At 49.9% G+C, this 24314-nt stretch overlaps 3 protein-coding genes across 4 annotated transcripts; 1 reads left to right on the top strand and 2 right to left on the bottom strand.

The window, feature by feature from the left end:
* Positions 1-62: 62 nt before the first annotated feature.
* SEZ6L2 (seizure related 6 homolog like 2) lies at positions 63-14983 on the bottom strand. 2 transcript variants are annotated; one of them, XM_003762058.3, is made up of 18 exons: positions 13990-14982; positions 12577-12708; positions 11811-12107; positions 11465-11604; positions 10483-10684; positions 7618-7803; positions 7174-7342; positions 6621-6784; positions 5169-5369; positions 4615-4753; positions 3986-4182; positions 3529-3723; positions 2723-2914; positions 2384-2575; positions 1982-2020; positions 1643-1760; positions 1227-1323; positions 63-850 (listed from the first exon to the last, which is right to left on the bottom strand). In XM_003762058.3, the coding sequence occupies exons 1-18, from the start codon at positions 14060-14062 to the stop codon at positions 821-823; spliced, it is 2763 nt and encodes a 920-aa protein (XP_003762106.1). In that variant the 5' UTR covers positions 14063-14982; the 3' UTR covers positions 63-820. The 2 variants fall into 2 exon arrangements, with proteins under 2 accessions (XP_003762106.1, XP_003762110.1); XM_003762062.3 differs by lacking the exon at positions 1982-2020 and having other exon boundaries at positions 13990-14983.
* Positions 14984-15871: 888 nt separating this feature from the next.
* On the top strand, positions 15872-18220 carry ASPHD1 (aspartate beta-hydroxylase domain containing 1). Its single transcript, XM_003762065.4, has 3 exons — positions 15872-17037; positions 17169-17282; positions 17405-18220. Exons 1-3 carry the CDS (start codon positions 16302-16304, stop codon positions 17512-17514), a joined length of 960 nt encoding a protein of 319 aa, XP_003762113.1. The 5' UTR covers positions 15872-16301; the 3' UTR covers positions 17515-18220.
* Positions 18088-22797, bottom strand: KCTD13 (potassium channel tetramerization domain containing 13). The gene is made up of 6 exons (XM_003762088.4): positions 22409-22797; positions 20985-21154; positions 19847-19936; positions 19710-19762; positions 19318-19513; positions 18088-18974 (listed from the first exon to the last, which is right to left on the bottom strand). Exons 1-6 carry the CDS (start codon positions 22683-22685, stop codon positions 18738-18740), a joined length of 1023 nt encoding a protein of 340 aa, XP_003762136.2. The 5' UTR covers positions 22686-22797; the 3' UTR covers positions 18088-18737.
* Positions 22798-24314: the final 1517 nt, after the last annotated feature.

The raw sequence follows: 24314 nt of genomic DNA, 5'->3' as shown, positions 1-24314 counted from the left end.
AACAAATTCTTCTGCTCCCTCTTCCCACTTATAAGCTGCCCCCACCATAATACTGGGCCCAGTTACAAATGGTGATTTTCTGTTTATTGCTTGAAAACAAAAATCCAGAAGCCAGAAGGGGTAAAGGGTAGAACTGGGGGAACCTGGAGGGAGGGAGGGATTGCAGGGGTTAGGGGTCATTTCCCTAGCCCTCCCTACTCTTACTCTGCCTAGCCAAAAGACTGGGGCTATTGGGCAAAAAAGGGGCTGCCTAGAGCTCTTGGCCGGAAGGAGCAGTGGGTAGGGGAGAGCAAAAGGAAAATCCAAGAATGGATAGTGCTGGTAGGACAGGAACATGTGTGGCCAGGGAACTGGCAAGCAATGAGAGCCACCAGAGAATAAGGAAAATTTTATCAAGCCTTCTGAGTGAGATTGATCCCTGTGGTAGCCACAGGGACAAGTAGGTTAGGACCTGGACTAAGATATATTACCCCTCTCCCCTTATTGGCCCCAGTGCTAAGTAACCAAGGGACAACTGTATTTTAGAGCTGGGGAGCCAGATTATGGGTATAGGAGGCAAAAGGACCCCCTGCATTTGGCAACAGAGAAAAAGGATGACTTGGGAGGCAGGGTGCTGGCTTATTTTTACCAGAGGATCTTCAGGGTATTTATTGTCCTTAATGGGGTCTTAGGGTATTTACAAGGAGAAGGGAGAAGCATGAGATGTTGAGAGCTGAGAGTGGAAGATCCAGTTCTTTTTACTTCTTCCCCCCTTCCCAGATTGGTCTGGGGGGAGGGGTCAGGAAGGGACATCCAAAAGTTCTACTCCTTCCATTGGTGCTTAGATGGAGACTTCATACTCTCTTGTATCCTGAGAACAGAGATAACAGTGTCATCTGTCAGCTTGTTGGGGGTGGGAGGCAGGGCAAGAGGGATGCTATTCACCATCTGGTGGTTCCAGGAAATTCTTGAGGTAGGGTCTTGGGTATGGTACAGCTGCACTGAGGGGAGTCAGGACAGAGGGTGGAGGATTTTGTTGGCTGCTGAGCCACTGGGTTAATGAAGAGAGAAGTTGGGAGTCTCTAAGAGGGGAAATGAGAGATGGGGGAGGGATAAGCAGGAAGACTTACGGGGAATGTTTCAAACAGGCTCTCTAGTAGGATTAGGACTGGGATTTATGGGGCCATGAGGGCAGAACTCAGATTATAAACCCCAAGGAGCAGGACTAGATGAAGGTTTTTACTCACCCCAGCTTCATAGAGTGGGTTGCTAAAATCAGACTCCACAGTGATAGGGCTGTAGGAGTGAGATCCAGAAAAGCCAAATAGAGATTTTCCTTGTAGCCTGGGAGAGGGGAGGCAAGAAAATGTGGGTCAGGTGCCTTTATCTGCCATCTTTTATCTTTTATAATTTATCCGTCCCTCCTCCATGTCTCAAAACACCAAAGATCCACTACCTACCTCTAAGGTTTTCCAAGACTATAATCTGCACAGCCTAGATGGAACCTAGATAGAGCCCAGAACCAACCAGAGAGCTAATCTCTTCAGGACAGATTGAGGGAGACCCAGTCAGAACTTGGAACCCTGGGCCTGACCTCCATTGACATCCATCTTGTGAACAGCCCAGGCCCACCCACACTACTCCAAAAATCAAGAGTGCTCACTTGGTGTAGTAGAGATAAACACCCCCAATGAGTAAGATGACAAGGCCCAGGGGCAGCAGGATGGCCAAGGCTAGATTTCCACCTTCCATTTGCCGAGAAGGATCTGTGGTCTGTGTCACTGCAGAGAGGAGAAGACGGTGAACTTTGGTATCCTGCTGCTTGCCGTGGGCTCTTTCAAGGGAACAAGAGCTTTGCCCTTTAGCCTTTAGTTCCCTCAAGGAACCCAGTTGGCCTATAACCCCAGCCCCTGATTCTTCCCTCAGAGAGTCTGTTCCCCTCCCCAAACCCAGGCATCCTGCCCCAACTGGGCCCTGGCTCTCCCCCTCATCCCTCACTGACCTTCCAGTTTTCGGTCGTCCAGTAGCTCCTCATAGGCCACTGCAGGGAGAGGAGGGGGGAGTGGGGTCTGAGCCAGTGAGGGGGGAGGGCAGGAGGCCAGGCCAGGCAGGAGAACCTCCTCTCTGGTCCAATCTACCCAAATCCTAAATCTGTATTTCCTTTGTTCTCATCTCAAAAACAAATTTTTTTTTTTTTTACAACTCCTGAAGTGAGCCTTATCCTGTTTTCCTTTCTGTTCCTAAGGATCAGCGACCCTGCCTCCCCAAGCCCCATCTCCACCGAGGACCCCTGACCTCCAGGTCCTTGTCCCTACTTTGCAGAAGCTAGGAGCTGATCCAAGTCGAGCCCCCCTCCTGGCCCTTGCAAGCCCCATAAAGCCCTTCCCTTTTCTCTTCCAAGTACCTTTGCAGAGTGGGGGCTGGCTGGTCCATTGAGAGGGGTGTCCCGGGAGGCAGGTGATGGTGACCTCCCCAATCAGTTCAAAGCCCTCATAGCAGAAGAACCGGAGAGACTCCCCAGCCTGGTAATGATGCTTGTAGAGAGTCTGGTAGCCATTCTCTGGGACACCGGGGTTCAGGCATGGCTCGTACTTCACTGGAGAATGCAGAAGCCAGGGCCTAGTCACTGCCTATTCCCATCACCTCTCCACAATTTGCTTTTCAACCCAGGTTTTGGGACGTCATTCCTTCTCCCTCCCACCCTGGCAGGTCCCTCTACCCCCAGCCAGGACCGGGGACTCACGGACACACTTGGGGACACGGTCGCTCCACTTGGGGGTGCCTGTGTCCCGGTTGTAGCAGGTGAGGACGGCTGCCCCCTCTAGACTGTAGCCAGGTAGACATCGATACTGAATGTGGGAGCCAATGGGGAAGCCCGCATCAGAAGCTGTCCTGTGCCCATTACTAATCTCTCCAGGGTCTGCACAGGTCATGACTAGGAGGAGGGAATGCATGTTAAGAGGCATGGGGGAGGGGATGCTTCCATTAACTAGCACCCCTGAACACCGGTTACCTAGCATCCAGCACTAGCGGAAATTGGCTCAAGGGAAGGGTCAAGAGCCTATTGTTTCTGATCAGCTTCAGAAATTGAGGGTTTCCCTAGTACAGGGTTAGCATAGCTTGTTACCAATTGCAAAATGCTTTGTTCACAACATCTGAAGAGGTTTAAGTGGAACAAAACTGTCAGCCTAGAAAGGAAGCCCTGGTCTCTAATCAGTCCTGGAGGTCAAAGACAATGAAAATCCCTTGGCTCAGGCCGCTTCCCCTAGACGTGTGAATAAGGGAGGCCCACAGAGTGAGGGGACCCGCTCAGTGTTACCATGTTCTCTTGACAAATGAAGTTAGACCAGATGATACTTCCAGTCCTGACAAATCTATTCCAGATAGGCTAGAGAGGAGTTGGGGGCAGGGAGCAACTTTCACTCTCCCCTCTTCTCCCCTCTCCCCTGTCCAAGCCTGGAAGAACGGGCTAGGGAAAGGCTTGAGGGGGGAACCCCGAGCCCGGGGAGGATAGAGAGCGCCTGGGGAAGGAGCAGGATCGGGGCTCACTCTTCTGGCAGGCTGGGGGTGCAGCACTCCAGGACAGGTCCCACTGGCAGGTGAGGATGTCTGAGCCAAGCAGTTCGTAGCCAGGCTCACACTGATAAGTGAGAACGGTTCCCCGGATCAAGTCTCCATGGGATGCTGTCCTCCAGCCCCACTCTGGAGGGGGCAGTTCTGGGCATGTGTCATTCCGAGGCACTTCTAGAGAGGGGGAGAGAGAGAGGCCCTGGGTTAGAGAATCTGGAGCTGCGCCTGGGAGACGCAGCCTTGGGGATCTCCCGTCAGCTTTGGGCTGCCTTGCTTAGGGCTTTGCTTGGGTGAAGGATCCCTGTGAAGTGTCTAGATGCCTCTAGACGAGCTTTAAGGATCCCTAGCCCGAGACGGGGCCAGGATTAGGTTCCTCCCCAGTACATCTCCGAATGGGATCTTGCGTTACCCCCTCCTGATCTCTGTGCCCAATTACCTTTGAAATGCAACACGAAGCCCTGACCCAAGCCAGGGTTAGGGGGCCCAGCTGGTGCCTGGAACTGCAAGGTGAGGTCTGGCCCCGAGGAGAGAAGGCGGCGGCGAGGCTGGGGCCCGCGAAGCTGGGCTAACACCCGGGCGCTGGGGCTATCTCCATCAAACAGGGTCAACATATCCCCTCCCCTAACATTCAGGCTGCAGGGATGCAAACGGGATACTAAGCCACGGTCCCCAGCGCAGGCCCCGAGTCCCTCACCGTCCGCAGCCTTACATGGTTCCCTCGCTGCCCTCCCGCTCCCCCTGCCCTCCTTCTGCCCTCCTTCCTCTGCCTGGGTCAGGCATGTGGGATGGAAGAAATGGGCCCATAGAAAATGCCCAAGACGACCTGGGAGTTTGGGAAGCCGGCCAGCCCGATTCCCCATCTTGTCCCACAAGGCTGGTCTTGGGCTGGCCATGTCACAGGCGGAGTCTGGGAAACCATCCCCACCCCTTAGCATCCCCTGAGGCCAGTAATAACCCACTCCCCTCCAAGGGAGGCACAGCCTGGCCAGAGTCCTTGGGCCCCAGACCACATCCCTCCGCTCTGCCCCCACACAGCCCTCCCTCCTCTTCCATCCCAGGGCATACATTTCAACTTGGAGCAAGATCCGCTTTTCCTCCTGGACGTGAAGGCCCCACACACAGTCCTGCCCCGGGCTGTAGCTCTGGGGCCAGTCGGGAGAGAGGACCACGCCGGCCGACTCGGACAGCTCCCCCCCACACATGGCTGGGCCAGGCGAAGGGTGAGGCAGAAGAAAGGACGCAGGAAGATCACATTTAGAGCCTGAAATACCTTAGACAGCCTCTAGTCCAACTCTCATCTCAGAGAAAACACTGTCCAAGAGCACAGAGGTAGCAATGAGTCAAGGGGTCCAAGTTCTGGCGGGCTGAACCAGGCCCAATCCTCAGGCTCTCTGCAAGGGCTGGGTCAGGTTTGGGAGAAAGTTCACTCCCCTACAATTCCAAAACGGCTCAGAATTCCACATTTGCCTTTATGGGGACATGATGCTGAGCTGGGGACCAAGGTTCCCCATCTGTAAGGGGGATTGTTTCTGATCTTAGGTCATTTAATAACACTGTATGAGAGGGCCAAGAACACAGAATCCAGGTACATGCTGCCCTCCTCTAGGAAAGGGACTCACCTTTGCAGGCTGGCTCAGTGTCGTTCCAGTGGGGATCAGAGGGGTCGATGCACTCAATGGCACTGGGAGGACCGGGGGGTTCCAGGGCATATCCTGGGAGGCAGGAGAAGGTAGCCAGGGCTCCAGGACGGAACTGGGGATCCGTGGAGGTGACGTTGCCGTGAGCCAGGAATGGAGCAAAGCAGCGATCTTCCTCAAAGGCTGGAGAATAAACAGCAGTCAAGGGACTCAGGAAAGCCCCTCCGTACTCCTTTGTCCTTCCCATTCCCCACCCTTCTGCAACTTCTTCACCCCCTCTTCATCTCTTCCTAACAAACTTCATCCTGGGAGACTGCAAAATTGGTAGTGGCCCTTTGACATATCGATGGTTTGACTAAAAATAAGTTATTTAATCTTTGTGTCCCCAAACTTAAGATTATAGTCCATCATTATAGTTTCCATGATGAAAATTCCCTATGCCAGTGAAATCATTGGTCTGGACCAAAACAAAACCCAACAATAACCTCTTGATTATTCCTGCTGATGGAAGTTCATGAAATTATCGATAATCTAAAACAAATAATCCAAAAGTTATTCATAGTCATATTTGAAAGACAGTGCATGATTCCTTCCCATCCCTTCTCCCCATTTAGACTCTTAGCATGGGAGGACTATAAGGTTTTCAGATGACATCTATCCATCTTTCACTTTACGGATGAGGAAATGGTGCTTAGAGGTGAAATACCCCGGCTAATTAGTGATGGCTTCACATTCTTGATTAAAGAAGTCAGTCTGCCTTCCCTAACCCTAACCTTCCCGAGTGGAGATATGGCCACTGCTTTCTCTTTTCCACGCTTGCCACCCATTTTCAAACCAATTTTACTGTGGGCAATAAATTTAAAATTTGCAGGGGGAGAAAAGGCAAAAGATGTTTGTAAGAATAGGCCTTAGGCTGGGGTAGGTCTGTGGGATTTAGGGGCTGCAGAAAAGTTCAGATTAGGCAGGTTCCCATAATGCCCTCTTCAGTTTCCAGCGGCATGACCCCTTTATCCCTTCCGCCACAAATGCCTGACTAGTCCAGGCTGAGGAAAGAGAACAGGAGTTTGATATGGAGAGAGTGCACACATAAGAAAGGGAAAGTGGATTTATGAAGTTTGGGGAGCTATTGCTTGGGTGCTCACTAGATTTAAAGAGAGCCTTCTGAGTCTTGGGTTTAAGATGTTCAGGGTCCATAAGGTTCGGGATATGAGAGTTTGAGAGATTCTGTAGGGTGTGGGAAGTTCAGGGAGGGTAGAATTGGAAGGCTTCTCTAGATGTGGAGGGTTGAACTTTGAGAGCTTATAGGGTTTCCGGGTCTTAGTCCCTAATCATGCAATGAATGACAAAACAAATGGAGTTTGAGTTTTAAAAGGATGAGCTATCTTTTGAAGGATACTGGCCCCAGTTTTGGGGTCCCCCTTGGGGGCTTGTTACCCTCATATCGGAGGCTTAGTAGCAAGGGGTTGGCTGGTGTCTCAGAAAGCAGTTCCACATAGAGGGATTGGGCATCGCTGATCAGTCCTCTCTCTGGGACATCATCCATGTCTGAGTCGTAGATCAGTGGGGAGAGGGGACCACCCCCAGATCGGACCACCAGTCTGGGGATGGGAGGAGGTGATCAGGGCCACCAGGCATAAGAAGATTCATCTCCAGAGCCTCATCCCTGCAGGTCACTTAGTTTTCTCCCTTATCATTCCCTCACTGAGGATGAGAATCTCTTCCCGTCTCTCTCTCTATCCCTCCTTCCCCCCCCCCCCGACTTTCCCTCCATGGGACAATAGCCTTCTCCCCCACATCCCTCCCCATGTCTTAGAGTGAGGGCCTTCTCCCCTCTGTGTCTCCTTCCCTCTGTGGGATATGAACTTTCTTCCCTGGAGCCCCCTTTTCAGTGAGAACCTTCTCAAGAACCCTCCTTCCCCCATATAGAGTGAGAGACTATAGTCTCTCCACCTTCAGGTGAGAACTTTCTCTTCCACAATCCCCTCACCTATCATTGTCCTCATCCAGTGAGACCCTTTCAAAGTGCAGGTGCAGTCTCCGTCCTTCAGCTGCCTCAATGACCCAGCGACAGGTAAGGTTGGGCCCTACAGCCCCTCCAGGTTCGGGGGAGACAATCCGGCCAAGAGTAGCATTGTGGATGGAGCCTCCACAGGCAGCTGAAGGGAAAGAGGAATCAAAGAAGTTTATTGCCCAGGCAAGAAATCCTCCTCTCTTAACTTTTGTTCTTCCCAAACCTGCAAGGTGGCTTCTGTTCTTTGAGACCCTGCACCCATCACATTCCCCAAAGCCCCGGGCTTCTCATCCAGGCTCCCTTACAGGGACTTGAATGCTTTTTCCCAGACAGCAATACTCTGAGGCATAAGAATATTCTCCCATCCTTCTCCCCATCCCTTCTCCCTAACCCCGGAATGCCGGCTCTCCTGCTGCTCACCAAGGCAGGCCGGAGGCTCCCCACTCCAGGCTGGTCGGGTGGCATTCAGACAAACGAGGGTGTCTTCCCCTTGCAGCTGGTAGCCCGAGTCACAGTGGAAGGTGGCAGTGCCTCCGGGGTGCAGGTCTGTGACACTCACGTCTCCATGAGGTGGCCGGGGAGGGAAGCCGCAGCTCAGGAGGTAGGCTAAGAGAATAAGGGAGAAACCAGGACCCGCTGTTCCTTTCAGCCTCAGGATGAACATTCTGGGCTCTTCCCTTAAACCTCTGGCTTCGCTTGGCTTCCTCCTGCCCAACCATTACAGTCTTACCTTGGAGGTGTCTGAGTGAAGTTTAGTCAACCCAGCACATTACAAACTTTCCTAGGGACAATCCTAAAAAATTACATCAGATCAAGTGCAGAGTAGCATAACATCGACTGAATAAAGTATAAAAGGCAGCACGGAAAGATTCCTGGAGTGAGGGAATACTTGAGTTCAGACTCTGGAGGGTCTTATCATCCTGGGTAAGTTATTTTTCCCAGCCTCAGACTTCTGTTCAGTAAAATGAGGGGTGAGATCTCTGATGATCCTTCCCATTTCTAACATTCTAAGCCTATAGGCAACCAGGTGGCACAATGGACAGAACACTGGGTCTGGAGTCATATCTGAGTTTTGATTTTTTTTTTTCTTGCTGAGGCACTTGGGGTTAAGTGACTTACCCAGGTTCCCACATCCAGGAAGTGTTAAGTGTCTGAGATCAGATTTGAACTCAGGTCCTCCTGACTTCAGGGCTGGTGCTCTATCCGCTGCACCACCTAGCTGCCCCAGAATTGTGATACTATTTAAGATACTAGCTGTGTGCCCCTGAGCAAGTCATTTAATCTCTTTGCCTGTTTCCCCATCTATAATTGGGGACCTAATTCACAGTATTGTTGTGAGGATCAAATAAGATATTTGTAAAGGGCATTACAAACTTTTAAGTACTATATAAATACAACCCCTGGTGATAATTAGGTGAAGACAAATTTCTTGAGACAAATTAAACTACAATAAATAAAACATTGATTCACAAAAGAGTCCACAGTCAAGTCTGACCTCTGATCATTTGCAAAACATTTAACCTCTCTGCCTAATTTCCTCTTCTGTGCCTCAATTTCCCCAACTATAATTGGGAACTTAATTCACCTATTGTGAGGATCAAATATTTATAAAGGGCATTGCAAACTTTAAAGTACTATATAAATATAACCTATGGTGATGACAATTAGGTGAAGAAGGCAAATTTCTTGGCATAAATTAGAACTACAATAAATAAGACATTGATTCACAAAGGAGTCCACAGTCAAGTCTGACCCCTGGGTGATCATTTGCAAGGCATTTAACCTCTGTGCCTCATTTTCTTTTCTGTAATATCTCACAGAATATAGCATTTGCTCTTCTGTGAGATATTATATATATATTAATATATAATAATATATAATATATATATATATTTAATCTCTATGTGATTTGATGTCCAACACAGGTTCCCTGTATATATCAGGTGTTTAACAAATGTGTGTTGGGTTAAATTGAGCCCCGAGCTCCCCCACCAGTGTTGGAGCCCACACATGACCATGTATAGTCTTGTATTGTTCTCTAATTCCTTCATGCTATTTCTGCCATCACTCTTCTAAGGTTCCAGAAGCAGGGACCATGTCTCCAAAAGGGCTCATGCTTCAGCAAAATGAGCACTGACTCCCAAATCAGACAAGATTTCCTGAGTTCAGAGGATGGCTCCACTACTATTTCCTGAGGCTCTTGGTTCAAATATCCTCTCAAAATCCATTCTTCAGTTCCACTCCACCCTACAGCACTACACAACAGTCTCAAAGTCTGGGATGGTCCTTTTAATCTATCAGATGTACCTAAGGCTGTTCCCACATATTGTCACTCAGTTATATCTGACTCTTCCACGACTCCATTTGGAGTTTTCTTGGCGAAGATATTGGAATCGTTTGCCATTTTCTTTTCCAACTCATTTTATAAATGAGGAAAGTGAGGCAAACAGTTAAGTGACTTGCCCAGGGTCACACAGCCAGTAAGTATCCACCGCACCATCTAGCTTGCCCCATTCCCACATATACCTTCCCTCAGAGAGCCTGGCAGTCAGTCCTCCTTGCTGCAGAAGGCACCTTTGCACTTATGTCCCTGTGAGTTCATGGAGAGAATTACAGTGGCAGGGACACCAAGAGACTCACAACCCTGGCACAAGCTTTACTTTCCTAATCCATGAGGTTTTTGAGGAATCAACATAATTCACATTTTAGGGGGCATCTCAACATGTGAAACCAATCACCGAGGCTCCATTAACCCAAGGGATCTCGTTCTCTTGCTTGGAGAATAGGAGATAATCGTGATAGAAGCAGCAGGATTGGGTGCTGAGAAAGGGTGCATGTTTAAATGTACATGGAATAAGCACGAACATATGTACATGGATATATGGATCTTATGTGTGTACACTGTGTACCTAAAATCCTTGTATATGTAAATACAGGCATAATGAGCATGTTTATATATGTATTTACACATTTGTGCACAAATGTCCTTTTTGAACCTACCCAGCCCCAACTGGTCTTTGGAAGATTCCAGGGAGCCTAGTCAATGTGAGGAGTATCTGCCCAGTATTGTGCTAAGTGCCCTCAGCTAGGAGCACAGAAGAGTGACCATTCAGCCCAGGGGTGACCACACCCATCCCTCGCTATCATGGATATTCCTCCATCCTCCTGCCTCTTACTATCAGTCATCTTGGAGATGTGCCCGCAGGCACTCCAAGTGGTCCCTGAGTGGCTACACCATCTGTCCACTTGAACACAGGCCTATTTCAGGATCTTAATTCTTCTCACCCTGGTAGTGGATCCTGAAGCCACCACCTCGAGGGGTCCGGGGACTCCGGAAATGCAGAAGCAGCCTGTTAGTTGGGCTCCGAAGGACTTGACCCTCCCCCAGTAGGGAGGCATTGGCCAGGAGCTGGGTTGCTGGGGCTGGTGCACCACTCACAGCCAACACAAGCAGTCCCTCTTCTCGAGACAGGTTGAGAGACTGTACCTGGAAGATTAAAGCAACAGACCCGGCTAGAAGGAAGATAAGGAGTACTCAGAAATCTTTGATCCTGCCTAGCCCTTCTGTAGTGGATCTGTACTTTTTCAAACATTAATAAAATTATATAATGTTAGCACTGGAAGAACTGTGGGAATATAGTATTAAGAGAAGTAGGCTTAAAAAGCAGAAGACCCATGTTTGAGTCTTGGCTCATAAGAAAGGGGAAATGCAGCTTCACACAGCTCAATCAAAAAGGGCTTCCATGTCATCTACCTAATACTTGGGGCATTGTAGTGCCCCAAGTAACATCATCTGAGAATCCTGTGATAGGAAGCAAGTCACTGTTGTGAGAAAAGCAGTTTGTAAACCAGAAAGTACTATATACATATGAGTTACTCTTATTGTCTAGTGCAGTCTTCCCATTTGGCAGATACGGCAAGTGACTTTCCCAAGGTCACACAGGTAGGTGATGGAAGAGTCAGGACCAGAACCCCAATTAGCATGATAGAGTAGAAGGGACTCCGGAGGGAGAATCAGAACTGGGTTCTCATCTCGGCTCTATCCTTTATCAACAATATGATTCTGGGCAAGTCTCTCTTCCGGGGCATCAAGGTCTTCATTTGAATAGTGAGAAGATTGGAGTAGATAGGATCTTAGGTTTACTCTGAAGTTCCACAAGGTATAATTCCTAGGACAGGGCTCTTTCAACATCATCCCTACTACTACCACTATTGCCAGGGAAAAGGAAGAATCGATTTCTAGTGATAAGAATGGAGTCCTAAGTACCTGAATTTCAATGCCATAGCCAGGATAGACAGAGATGCTGTAAGTGCAGTCGAGAGGTCCTAGAGTGGGTGCAGCTGAACGCCCAAATTCTGGAGATTCTACATAACCTTCACCTTCAGAGACGTTGTTGTTACATAAAACTAAAAAAAAAAAAAAAAAAAAAAATCCACAGGGTCATGGAGTTCCCATGACAATTCAAGTGTCCTCATTTCCCCTCCCCCATATTCACACTTCCTAATCATTCTTATTATTCTATCCTTAAATACAATACATTCTCCTCTCTTCTATATCCATCACTCTTCATCCATTTGGACCCAGCTTCCTCCTCTCCACATTGGTGGATTACCTGGGCTTGTCACTGTGGTGACTGTGGTTGTGGTAATGAGGGTAGTTGTGGTCTCTTCCTCTCCTCCCTCAGACCCAAGAGGTGGGCCTGGAGAGGCAGGACCTGGGGGAGGTGGAGCTGTGGTTCCAGGAGGTGGAGTCAGTAGCTCAGGTGCAGTAGGCCCAGCCCCCCTTGCTCCCTTAGGAGTCACAGCTGTTGTCAGAGGTCCTGTTCCTGGTTCTGTGACCCAAGGCGGGGAGGGGGGGGCAAGAGTCTGGTCTTCTGTATCAGCAGCTAGTGTGGGGATCAAAAAGGATCCTGAGACAGCAGGGCGAAGAGAAGGAAAATCTAAAGTAAGGAACCTGAGGAAAAGTAGTCTTTGGGACAGAAAGGATTGTTCTAGGTGATGGGCTGGAAAATGAAAAGATTTGGGTCTCCATCCTTACAGCCCTCCTGCACTAAGCTGAGATTCTCCCAAAAGAATCCCTCTATCCACCCAGAAGGATTCAGGTCAAGCTCAGGCTGATTAGGATGAGGACATGGCCAAGAGACAATTCTTTCTAACCCCTTCCTCCCATAACAGACTATGAGATAAAGCCTAAATTGTGCTTACACTTCCAACTCTTATATTCCATCTTCCCAGTGTTCTTTCACATTATTCTCTTAAGCCTCCCATCCTATGTGCTTCTAAATATTTGTATCTATTAACTTTCCTTTAAATTATTTCCTGTCTTCCTGTCTCTGTCTTTGCTCCCATGTTTCCAAACTACTTTGGTCTGAGTCTTACCAGGGATGTCCCCCATCTCTGGCCCCCTCTTTAGTAGAGCTCCATGTAGCAGCTCAGCCAGTGCAGCTGGTAGAATTGTGGGAGACTCACTGCTTTCCCCAGCCAGACTCTCCTCCTCCATTAAGGGCACACCTAGAAGGAAATGTCCCGTGAGTCTGAGAGAATTGATTATCTCTTCTTTCTTCCACGTTTGTGCTTCTCCTATATTGTTTCCTATACTTCCACAAGCTTCTCAATTCTTAATCACTACCAGTTCAAGTCATAACCTCTAGTTCTGGTCTTTTTTCTCTAGAGAACAGAACTTGGGATAGGGGGTTAAGATGCTTGGAAATAGGTGATTCAGTTTCCTTCCATTCTGTTTCTTCAACTATTTAGATACAGGAAAAGGAAATGAATGCCTTCCATGTACTTTTGACAAAACATGGACAGCTCCTGGTTGGTAGGCTAAGGTTTTGATTCCATCATCTCGCAGAGCTCCCTCTCCGGTGCCTACGTTGGTGAGTGTCAGTATTTTGGGGCTGTTGCCTCTCTTTTACTCACATCTTTGAGTAACCGTCTCTGTAGTGCCTGCTGTTTCTCTCTCTCTCTCTCTCTCTCTCTCTCTCTCTCTCTCTCTCTCTCTCTCCCCTAATAGCTCTCTCCAGGTCTCTCTGTACCATCTGCTGTTTTGTGCTGGGGTCCCCCCCCCAACTTTATGTCTATTTCTGTAGTGCCTCTAGCCTCTCTCTCTGTGGCATCCATAGCCTCTTTTTGGGTTACTGGATTTCTCTGAGTTTCTGTCTCTCTCTAGTGCCTCTCTCTACACACACGCTGCTTTCTGGTTTTCCCTGGGACTGTTTTTCTAGATCTCTGGGCCTCTTTATGCAGTCAGAAGCCAAATATGTCCCTGTGCCTGTGTGTAGGTCGGTGCGGGTAGCTGTTTTGCTAGGGATCTGTCCTTACTTAGATGTCCATCTGCCTTTGGCCATACGTCAAAGATTAAGCATCTCTCCTGTAATATGCCCCCCTTTCTCTCCTCTCCTCGCCTGCCTCTCTGCCTCAGATCCTTGCCTTTCAGCACCATGGGCACTACCTCCCCCATTCCTATTTCCTGGATTTAACCCCACTGATCCCCTTGTCCTTCGGTTCTTCCTCTCATCCCACAGCCCCAGCGACGGGACTTGGGGGAACTCTTGAGTGCCGGCGGTGAAACCCTAGATCCCAGCCCTCTCCCCTTTCGCCACTGCAGCGCCCCTCCCCCTTGCTCTACCGGCTCCGAGGAAGCCCCAGGCCAGACGCGCAGAGCATGGGGGCTGTAGGAGGAGGCAGCATCCCCGAGGCTTCTCTTTGCAGCATACCCTGATCGCCCTGCCCCCTCCGCATTCGGGGGGCGCAGTTCCCCCATCTCTTACATGCAAGGCCATGTTTTCTTACCGCAAGTCCAGGGACAGCTGAGGAGCAGCAGCAGCAGCGGTGGGGGCAGGAGGCCGGCTCCGGGGGTCCCCATGGCACCCTGGTCCCCAAACCCCTCTCCCGCACCCCAACCCCTGTGCTCCCGGGCGCTGAAGGACTAGTCTTGACTCAGCTTCTTGGCTGTTCCCCGATTCTCCCCTCGCCAGGAGCTGGAGCTAGTCTTCTCGCTCTTCTCGCCCCTTCTGCTCCCTCTACTACTGCTTCCTTTTAAGGAAGAAAATCCGGGGCTCGACAGGAGGCGAAGGGCCGAGGTGGGGGGGGGGGGTGTTGAGGAATATATGGGAGAAAGACTGGGGACCGAAGACTCTGAGCTTTCTGCCTCCTTGGATGCCCGGACACCTCTGTCCTCTCTGTTCCCGGGGATGGGGGGGGGGAGGAAAAGGGGGCGCGGCTGCGGCTGCAGGGGGTGGGGCTCGGTGGGGGGCGCTAAATCAGCCCAGGCTCTCTCGGGGGTCCGGACGCCTGGGTTCCCCTCTACCCCTGACGCCTGCTTTCGGCCTCGGTTAGATCCCGGGTTGTTGGGATGCGGGGTAGAGATTGGAATTGTAGCGTGGGGTGGGGGGTGGAGAGAATGGAGGCCAGGGAGGAGTCTCTAAAGGGTTCTAGAAGGGTTTGGGGGGGAAAGAGGAGAGAGGGTCGCAGGGTCCTGGGGGAGGGAGCTGCGGGTGCGAGAGGGAGAAGCTGAGAAAGGTGTCGAAGCCCACGTCAGATCCTGGGGCCGGGCGAGGGGAGGGACCTGCTGCGTGGGGGTGTGGGGGGAGAGCCGACGTAGGAGGAGACCGCTGTATGAAGGCGGGCCCCGAGCTGTGCGGGATCCCCCACCCCGCATCCGCGCTCCTTAACCCTCCCGGGCAGCCTCCCCGTACATCTGGGACTTTAATCGCTTTCTCCCCGGGTCTGTGAGCCGCAGCGCAGCTGCGTTTCCTTCTGTCTCCCAGGCACCCCCACCCTGCCCCCGGCCTTACCTCCCCCTCCCTTCCCTCAGCCCTGCAGGGTGGCTTCGCCCCCGCGCGTCGGAGGGCCCGCGCTCCCCACCCCCAAGGACAACAGTGGGACGTGGGGGGGGGGGCTGAGGTCTAGAATGTCCCTTCTGGGTTTCCTCGGGGAACCCCAGAATCCTTCAGGCCGGCCTCGGCCTGGCGCGGAGCTTGCCCCCCCCCCCCCCCCCCCCCCAGAAGGGCTCCCCGCCGCACTCCGCCCGCCGAGCTTTATTGGACGGGCTCGGGGCGCGGGCCCCTTCAGCACCACGGACCCAAGGACAGCGCTCGGCCTCAGCCCCGCCCCCCGCTCCAGAAGCCAGGCTTCCGAAGCCGATTGGCCGGGGCCGCCTCCGCCTTCGCCCCTCGCCGGCAAGCTCCCGCGACTGGCTAGCGGGAAGCGGAGCCTGGCGCCCGAGGCGGCCCGGGCCCTAGAAGCTGCTGACTATCTGCTAGCCTCCCGCGGCTGTCCCTGCCGCCCTCGCCCCGCCAATCTGCGGGTCCGCCCGCCCTTCCCTAACCGTTGGCTCCACGCCCCGCCCCTCCCTCCCCCCTTTTCGCATTGCGGGCCGGCCGGACTCCAGCGCAGCCACCTCGGAGCGGACCTGACACCCCGCCCAGGAGGGGAGTCCGGCTCTGTCAGTGTTGCTTTCCGAGCCTTCGGGGGTCATCCCCCCCCCCGCCTCCGACCCCGGATTACAAAAGCTCCCCCTCCCCTCCCTGCCTTGCCCCCTTCCCCCTGCTCCTTCCCTTCCTGACGCGAGTATCCCCGAGATGCGGCTGATTCTGGGGTGGGCCTGAAGGGATGGGTGCGGGGGCGGGAAGGGGGGAGAAGGTGACGTCAGGGTGAGTGGGAAAGGAGGGGGAGAGAGGAGAGGAGAATAGAAGGGACAGAGCGGAGTTAAGGGGAGGGGAAAAGGAGAGGCGAGGAGGTGGAGAGGGACAGAAGAAGAGAGGAAAGGAAGGAGAGGGTCGTGGAGGGAAGGTGGAAGCTGCTGCAGAGGATTAGGATCCACCACCTCAGGATCTGAGGGCTGCATGATGAGGTGGGGCAGGAACTGCTGATGGAGGAAGAGAGAAATTGAGAAGTGGAAGCAGAATCGTGGAGGCAGAAGCCCCAGAAAAAGGGGGCCAGGAAGGAGAGGTGATGGAGAATGAGGAAGACAGCATGGAGTAAGGCCCTAGGGGGGTAAATCTGAGGTTGCCAGAGGAAAGAGCCAGTAGGGCAAGGTGTGGAGGGAAAGATTTAGGGAATGCCTGGGGCCTTTTGACTAGACTCCCTACTCCATTTCCACCATGCCCCCTTGGCCACTACCCCTGGCCTGCCCAGCCCTCACTCTGATCCTTGGGGCCCTCACTTCCCTTTTCCTCTGGTACTGCTATCGATTGGGCTCACAGGATACCCTGATCCCTGGGGCAGGGGGTGCTAGCAGAGGGGGTACTGGAGCTGGTAGAGGTTCGGAGGCTGGAGGTCAAGGGTCAGGGATCACCAGGGAGCCCGGGGAAGGGCCCGGGGCAGAAGGCCTAGTGAGTAAGAGACTTCGGGCCTATGCCCAGCGTTACTCCTGGGCTGGGATGGGGAGGGTGAGGAGGGCAGCTCAGGGCAGCGGCGGCCTCGGTGGAGGTCCAGGAATCCAACGCCCAGCTCTACTCTTTTTGCCGGACCTTCCTTCTGCTCCATTTGTGCCCCGGGATGCTCAGCGACATGATGTGGAACTCCTAGAGAGTAGTTTCCCTGCCATTCTTCGGGACTTTGGAACTGTGAGCTGGGATTTCTCAGGGACATCTTCTCCACCACGGGGTTGGTCCCCTCCTTTGGCCCCTGGGTGCCACCAGTTCCTACTCTACAGGGCTGGTCGGTGTCAGCCAAATAATTGCCGACGCTGCCCAGGGGCATATCGGGCTCTTCGAGGACTGAGGAGCTTTGTGAGTGCCAATTCTTTTGGCAATGCTGGTTTTTCTGTTCTTCTGCCTGGAGCCAGACTTGAAGGACGCTGTGGACCCACTAATGCTCGGGTTCGTTGTCACTTGGGTAAGTAGTGAATCAAGGATGTTTAGGTCAAACCTGGGGCAAAATGGAAGATTATGGGTCTACCTGGGGAAGTGATAGTAATTTCTGAGTTTGGTGACTTCTCTGATTTTTACCTGGGCCTTCTCCAACAGGCCTGAAGATTCCCCCTGGCTGTGAATTAGTTGTTGGGGGTGAGCCCCAGTGCTGGTCTGAGGGACATTGCCTGCTCGTGGATGATTCTTTCCTGCACACTGCAGCTCACAATGGTAACCAAGACACAGAGTTCTGCAAATATGGGATTTGGGAGTCTAAAGTGAGGTTTGACCAAATCTGGATTTAAGAACGAAACCCAAACAATTATAATCCTCTGCTTCCTTTTTGTCTCCAGGCTCTGCAGAAGATGGCCCTCGTGTGGTCTTCATTGTTGACCTCTGGCATCCCAATGTTGCTGGGGCTGAGAGACAAGCTCTTGATTTTGTCTTTGCACCTGACCCCTGAAGGGTAATTTGATGTCCCATTATTCCCCCTAGAGAGAGCCCCCCCCCCCCCCCCCCATCTCCTATCCATGAACCACAGATACATTGGACTTGGACAGCTTGGTATGACATGGTTTGCCTCTGATTTCTGGTGCTGTTATGGGTGTCACTGATGGGGCATGCAGAAGTGAGGAGGTGGCATATCCAAGAACTAAAATACAAATTTACAAAACTCTTTAAATCCTGGCTGCATCCTTCTATGATATGTAAAAGGGACACAAAGCTGAGATTGGGTAGTTTTAGATGCAGTATAATATAAAGCAAAGAACACTACATTTAAAATGAGAAAACCAATTTCTAGGCTTGCTCCTGCCACTAAAATTTGGTTTTTAAACAAATCATTTAACTACCTGAAATTCAGGTTCTTACATCTCTGAAATGACAGGGCTGGACTAATAACCTAAGATTCCTTCCAACTCTACAAATAGGTGAAACTTACCTACCCTGCACAGAAGTTCCTCAACCTTCTCTCATCATACCCCCACAAAACAAATTCCAGCCTGTCAAAGATAAAATCTCTCTTCCAGAAACCAAGTCTATCCTTGCAATTTAATTTTATTTCAATAATTTAATAGAAAATTAAAATAAATAATAAGAAAAAAGTAGGTGGGGAGGCCAGGTTGGAAAGACCACAGGCCACTTCAGTACCAATTCAAGAAGGAACAAGGGCCAGGGACAGGATTGTAGGTGAATTGGTTGTAAAACATAAAGGAGTAAAGAAGTAGGCTTGGAATGTAGCAGATGGTTAAGGTCATGAAAAAAACTTTGGCACATAATACATACTAAAAGGAAGTGAAAACACAGAACCAAAAATCTGAAACGGACTTATGATGGATGCAAAGACAGTGGAATGTAAGAACTGGAGATAGGGAGAAAGTAGAGTGAGTGGGAGAAAATATCTGAGTGGTTTGGAGAGGGTGAATCTAATAAATGTGATATTTTGGGAAGCACTGTATTATATGCCTTGGAATGTACCATGTTGTTGATGGTCTTGGAGTAATAAGGAGGATAAAAGGGGCTAAATGTACCGTAACATAAATCTGAAATACTGAGTGGAGAAAGGAAACCCACGACTTGACCAGCAAAGCCGGGGCAGAAATCATGGGAAAGGAGAGAGTAGAAGCATTATGATGGTGGTAATAGTAAGAGAGTAGGACAAATTTGAGGGCAGGGTGAGTGAAAAGGTCAATCCTTGAAGACAGCCTGCTGGCCATGGGGTCGTTCATCATGAGTGATATGTCGTCTGACGTGGATCCTTCGGACTCGATGCTCTCGTCCATCTTCATCTTCTCCCCGCCCAGCCCCACCTCCTCCAGCAGCACCCCCAGTGGCCTCTAGGAGAGCAGGGTCAGGCCCCCGGGGTGTCTCATAGATCAAAATATTCAATGTTTCTTCAAAGATCCTTGCCTCTGGGAATTCTACCTGTAAAAAGGTAGATGTCAAGGTTGGCAATCACTTGTCCCATATTTGAGCCATTTTGGTCTCATCAAAAGTGGGGAAGGGAAGAGTAGGAAGAAAGAGAAATTAAGAGAGAAAAGGAAGGAAAGAGAAGAATGGAGAGAGGAAAGGGAGGAAGATGTGGGAGGAAAGAGGGAAAAGGAGAAGAGAGAGAAAGAGAAGTGACAGCCTCTACAACTACCTTATTTTCAATACACCCAGTTTCTTCCTCCCATAAGCATACAAATACCCATTCCATTGCTTCTTTAACAGCTAAGAATGCTAAAGTAGACCTCTCCCATCTTCAAATCCCAGGCTCATCTCTGACCTTGGTCTGCTTCTTCTCAGTGGCATAGACAATGGAGGTACAGCAGACTTCGGCAATCTTTCGGCCCTGTCCATAAAAAGACCAGCAGCAGATCTCATCACCTAGCACATCCTTGAGAAAGAGCAACCGCCCGTGGAAGCGCAATGCCAGCTTGTCGAACAGCTCAATGTTCTTTAGTAGGTTGTCATCCGACGTGCTAGGGGATTGGAGAGGTGGGTAGCAAAAGGCAGTCAAATTCTAGCACCAAAACCAACTGACCAAGTTAGAATTATGGTTATTGAGAATGTATTTAGAAAGGAGATAGGAACTTGGGGAATAAGTCTATAACCTGTTAAGGAAGAGAACGGGGGGGGAGAATTGAAGGGCTGGGCCAATCCAGGATTCCCCCTTACCTGGTGTAGGAATATTTGTTGTTACTTCGATTGTGCAACAACTTCACCACTGGCTGAGGGGGAGAAAGAAAGGACAGAAGAAAAGGATCAGGCTGAGTTCAAAAAAGCCAATCCTTCCCAATCTGCTGGTGTCTCACCTTAGAGGTGCTAGCCAGAAGCTGCTGTTCCTCCCGTGGAGATGTCACCATGGGGATAAGGCAGAGCGGGGAAAGACTCTCACTCTTTTGCTAAGAAAGAAAAAGGAGATTAGTTATTGCTTGACAGGGAAGAAGAAGTGGGAAGAATGGTGAGAAGAACTGGGGCTTAAGAATCAAGTAAGAAATTCAGCCATCTCTACTTCTCTTTTCACTATTACTCATGGCTACAACACTTTTCAGAGCTCCACAACTATCAGGAAACACAATAGCCCAGAAGAGGGTCTTGTTAAATCAGAGCAGGAAAAACAAAATAATACAAAAGAAAGGACACTGGGATATAATTCTGGTTCTGCCACTTGCTTTGAATGAACTAGTGCAAAGGACTTTACCTACCTCTTAGTATATTTCCTAATCTGTGAAAGGAAGAAAACACTGAGCCTAACTATTCTATGGGATTATTTTGTTACATAAATTTTTGAACATACTATAAAAATAGAAAATGTCTCAAACTTAGTGCCATTTTAAGTATTTTAAAACAGCACTAAGACACCCAAAGCAATTGGCATACTAGAAAAGACAAGATACTGGGAGTCAGTAGACCAGAGTTTATGTTCTGGTTCTGACATTAGATGTATGATCAGGAGCAAAATCATTTTACTTTTCTGAGCCTCAGTTTCCTCAATTTTTACACTTCACAGGATTTGGGGGGAGGGGTAGTAGTGATGCTTTATAGCCCTTAAAATATTTTATAAGTGTGAATTATTCTTGCTGGAACTAGACAAAATATTAGAACCAGTTCCATTTATTCATTTCACAAGAAACAGATCCAGAGAGATTAAAAAGCTAGCTAATGTGGGCATGGAGCCTGAATGAGAACACAGTGTTCCTAAAAAAAAAAAAAAAAAAAAGCCCACAAGGCCCCAGGCTCCCTTACTCACATGTCACTCCCTGCAGTTTATTCTCTCACATTAATTGTACCCATTCCATCTTGGTTACTACTTCAGATAATGTGCGATAAAAAGCAAATGAGGGATAGAATAGTGTGGGAAGAAATAGGCTGGAGACAAAAGTGTTTTTTCTGTGCCCCTCAAGAAGTCAACACATACAGAGAAAAAGGTAGAAAAACATGTGGTCTCACCTGTAGAGCTAACTGGCAGTCCTCAGCTAGTCCCTGAACCAAGTAGTAACGTGCCTCACCCAACAGCTCACCCAGCTCCCGAGGGCCCTCTGGAAGAGGAACTGACCCATCCCGAAGGTAGTTCAGGATTGTCCCAAAATGACGTCCACTCCTATCAATCAGCACCCAACCTGAATGGGGGGGGGGGGGGGTGAGGAAACACAAAGAGGAAGGGAGAAATGTTCAATTTTCTCTATGTTTTTTTAATTATTACCATATCTAACAAATAAAAATCCCCCCCCCCAAAAAAAAGAACCGCCCTTTCTCTAGAGGGCAATCATTGTCTTTAAACCATTAATACTTGGAGAAAAGACAAGTTTTTGTTGATAATGATCATACTGTACCCAACTCCATAAACCTTGCTTTTTGATCTAGGTTAGTATCTAACCTAAAAAGTTAAAATATTCAGGATATCCTTTCTCTGTCCTGTTCTCAGAGGTAACCACTGACTTATCCTCCTATTTCAACAAGACTTTGTGACTACAAAATCACCCAAACTTCTCAGCTTTTAATATGCTCCTTCAAACGTGTATCCTCCCCTTTTTCCTCTGGTGGGATCAGGTGCACAGCAAAGCCTACCACCCCCACTTCCCAAGTCCTTGGCTTCTATAGGAACAAAAGCATAATCCTGTCCCTCGGCAACATATGGAACAGCTGCTTTTATTCTTTATTCAATACTCATTTTCCCCTCCTCCAACTCCAACTCCAACCCCCAACAAATACATCTACTAGCAGCTGCTTTTTCTTTCCTTCTGGATGTGAAGGGTTCACCCCTGCCTCTTGAGAAAAGCAGGCATTGCAAGGGTCCCTACTCCATCCTGAGTTGAGGACCAAGCATGCCTTTAATTCTGCACTCCTGCCGGAGGGGAAACACTCGGCCTTTAGCCATCTGTCTCTCCAGGAGGAACAATTTCCCTCTGGCCCCAAAAGGCAGCCCTTTACCTAGAGGGCAGTTTCGTAAAGCTATAGCACCAATACTTGGAGAAACACTTGGGCACTTTTTTTTAACGACGACAGGGATGTCGCTCTCTCGGAAGGAAGGCCTCACCTTCTGATACAGGTTACCTGCAAACTCTGAGTACTTTTCCATCTTTTTTTTCTGACAGTGCTGAGGCTAGCCTCTAATCTCTATTCATCTATCCAACCGATATTTAAGAGACGAGACGCTTTTAGAGAAAGGTTATTCTGAGCTGCCCAAGTCTAACTTGGTTCAAATGAGGAAACTGAGGCGCCGAGGGTCTAAGTGACTCGCCCGGAACCCCAAACCCATTTCTCGGGACGGCTACCCCGCGCGGCGGGGTGTAGACCGGGCTCCGTCCCCGGGAGCCCGCGGAGCTTTCGGACTCGCAGCTGTCCTGCCCGGCCCCGGCCCCAAGCCCGGCTACCTTCCGAGTCTGTGAGCACCTCCATGCGGCCACTGAACATAGCTTTGAGCATGGTGTCCTGCTTGGTCAGGGTCTGCAGCGTGGTGTAGTGCAGCGAGCCCCCCACGTTCAGCTTCACGTACTTGCTACTCGGACTCAGCGGCTTGAGGTCATAGGCCGCGCCCCCGCCCGCGGCCCCGGGGGTGGGAGGCGTGGGCGGCAGCGCCGGGCCCGGGGGTTCGGGACCCCCAGGAGAGGGGGCGGCCGGGGACGCCGCGCCCGTGGCCTCGGCTGACATGCTGGCCCCTCCCGCCGGAGACAGCGGCAAAATCACCCCCCCCCCACCGAGCCTCCAGTCCTAGCGGCAACCTCTGACCCTGGTCCTCAGACCCCGCCCCTCTCCGCGAGCCCTTCCAATCCCCCACCCCGCCTCCCCCCCGCCCCTACCCCGCCCCCACCCCTCCCTCCCGCCCACCCCGCTATCCCCCCCCGCCCCGACTCGGCTCTACTCGGCTCCCGGACCCCTTCGCGGCCCCATCTCTACAACGCTGCCCGGAAGTTAGTGCTGACCCAAGCCACGCAAACGCACTGCGACTTCCCTGGGAGAGGAGGAAGAAGAGAGGGAGACATGCGCACTGGCGGCCGGAGCGGTTTGGTTCTCGAGCGCCCCCTGTGTCCCCGGGCGTTCCCAGAGCCCTGAGCGGCGCAGGCTGCGTCGGGGCACGCGGGGGCCGTGGGGGAGGGTCTGGTACTCTTGTCTTTGCCTTCTCTAAGAACTCAATGCAGCGATGCCCTGCTAAAAACAAAACGGAGCAAATTACTCATGTGCCCCAAGGCGCGCTTTTCAGTAAAAAACTATTAAAATAAATTTCTTAGCTTGTATTTTATTCAAATAAAAAACATCGTTATTTTTTTCCTTTTTCTTGTTTTTTTCTCTAGTGATTTTTCCCTTTTGTTCTGATTTTTCTCTCCCAACGTGATTCATAAAGAAATGTTTTTTTTTATTTTTAACATCCATAGATGACCAGAAAAATAAAGAAAAAAATAAATAACATGTTTTATAATAAATTAATATGAAAACAAAATATAAGGTAACAGATTGAGATACTTGTTTATTGATTAAACTTTCCAAATTTCATATTTATGATTTTTAAATAAGCATAATAACATTATTCATACGAGGATAGGCTTATTTTAGGTGCAGTTTTCCAAAACTATATGTCATTGAATTAATGGCTGCTATTAATTAAGATGGCAACTTTGTTGTTACAATAGCCATATCAGAAAAACCTCTCATAGAAATAAGGTGTTAAGAACCAGTAAATTTTGGAGAAAAAAAAAAAGTTTCCTATGCCCCAAAAGTTCCCAAACTGTGCCTATCCTTTGACACAACAGCGTTTCTACTGGGCTTATACCCCAAAGAGATCTTAAAAGAGGGAAAGGGACCCATATGTGCAAAAATGTCTGTGGCAGCCCTTTTTGTAGTGGCCAGAAACTGGAAACTGAGTGGATGCCCATCATTTGGAGAATGGCTGAATAAATTGTGGTATATGAATATTATAATGTTAAAGAATTGTCCACACAAGTTTGGAAAAATAAAAAGCTTTAATAAATTTTTTAAAAAAAGAATAGTGAAAAATGGTTTCCTTTTTGTCTAATACACAGAACCCTTTATTCACTCATAGCCAAATATTTTAAAGGCTTTCAGTTTCAAACATTTATAAAAGTTGTACTTCAAAGTGCCCAATGATTTTAACTACTTCTTCCTGCCTCTCTTGAAAGAGTTGTTGCCCCATAGTTTGGAAAAATGCAATAAAAGACCACAGCTTTATCCTTTTGTCCCCAGCCCCGCCTCTAACTCCTTTTAACCATAGTTAATATTGTTTCTAAATAATATGCATTCCTGTAAGGCAATCTTTCAACTGAG

This window comes from Sarcophilus harrisii, chromosome 1 (genome assembly GCF_902635505.1).
Source record: "Sarcophilus harrisii chromosome 1, mSarHar1.11, whole genome shotgun sequence".
NCBI lineage: Eukaryota > Metazoa > Chordata > Mammalia > Dasyuromorphia > Dasyuridae > Sarcophilus > Sarcophilus harrisii.
This window is presented reverse-complemented; position numbering and strand designations above follow the sequence as displayed.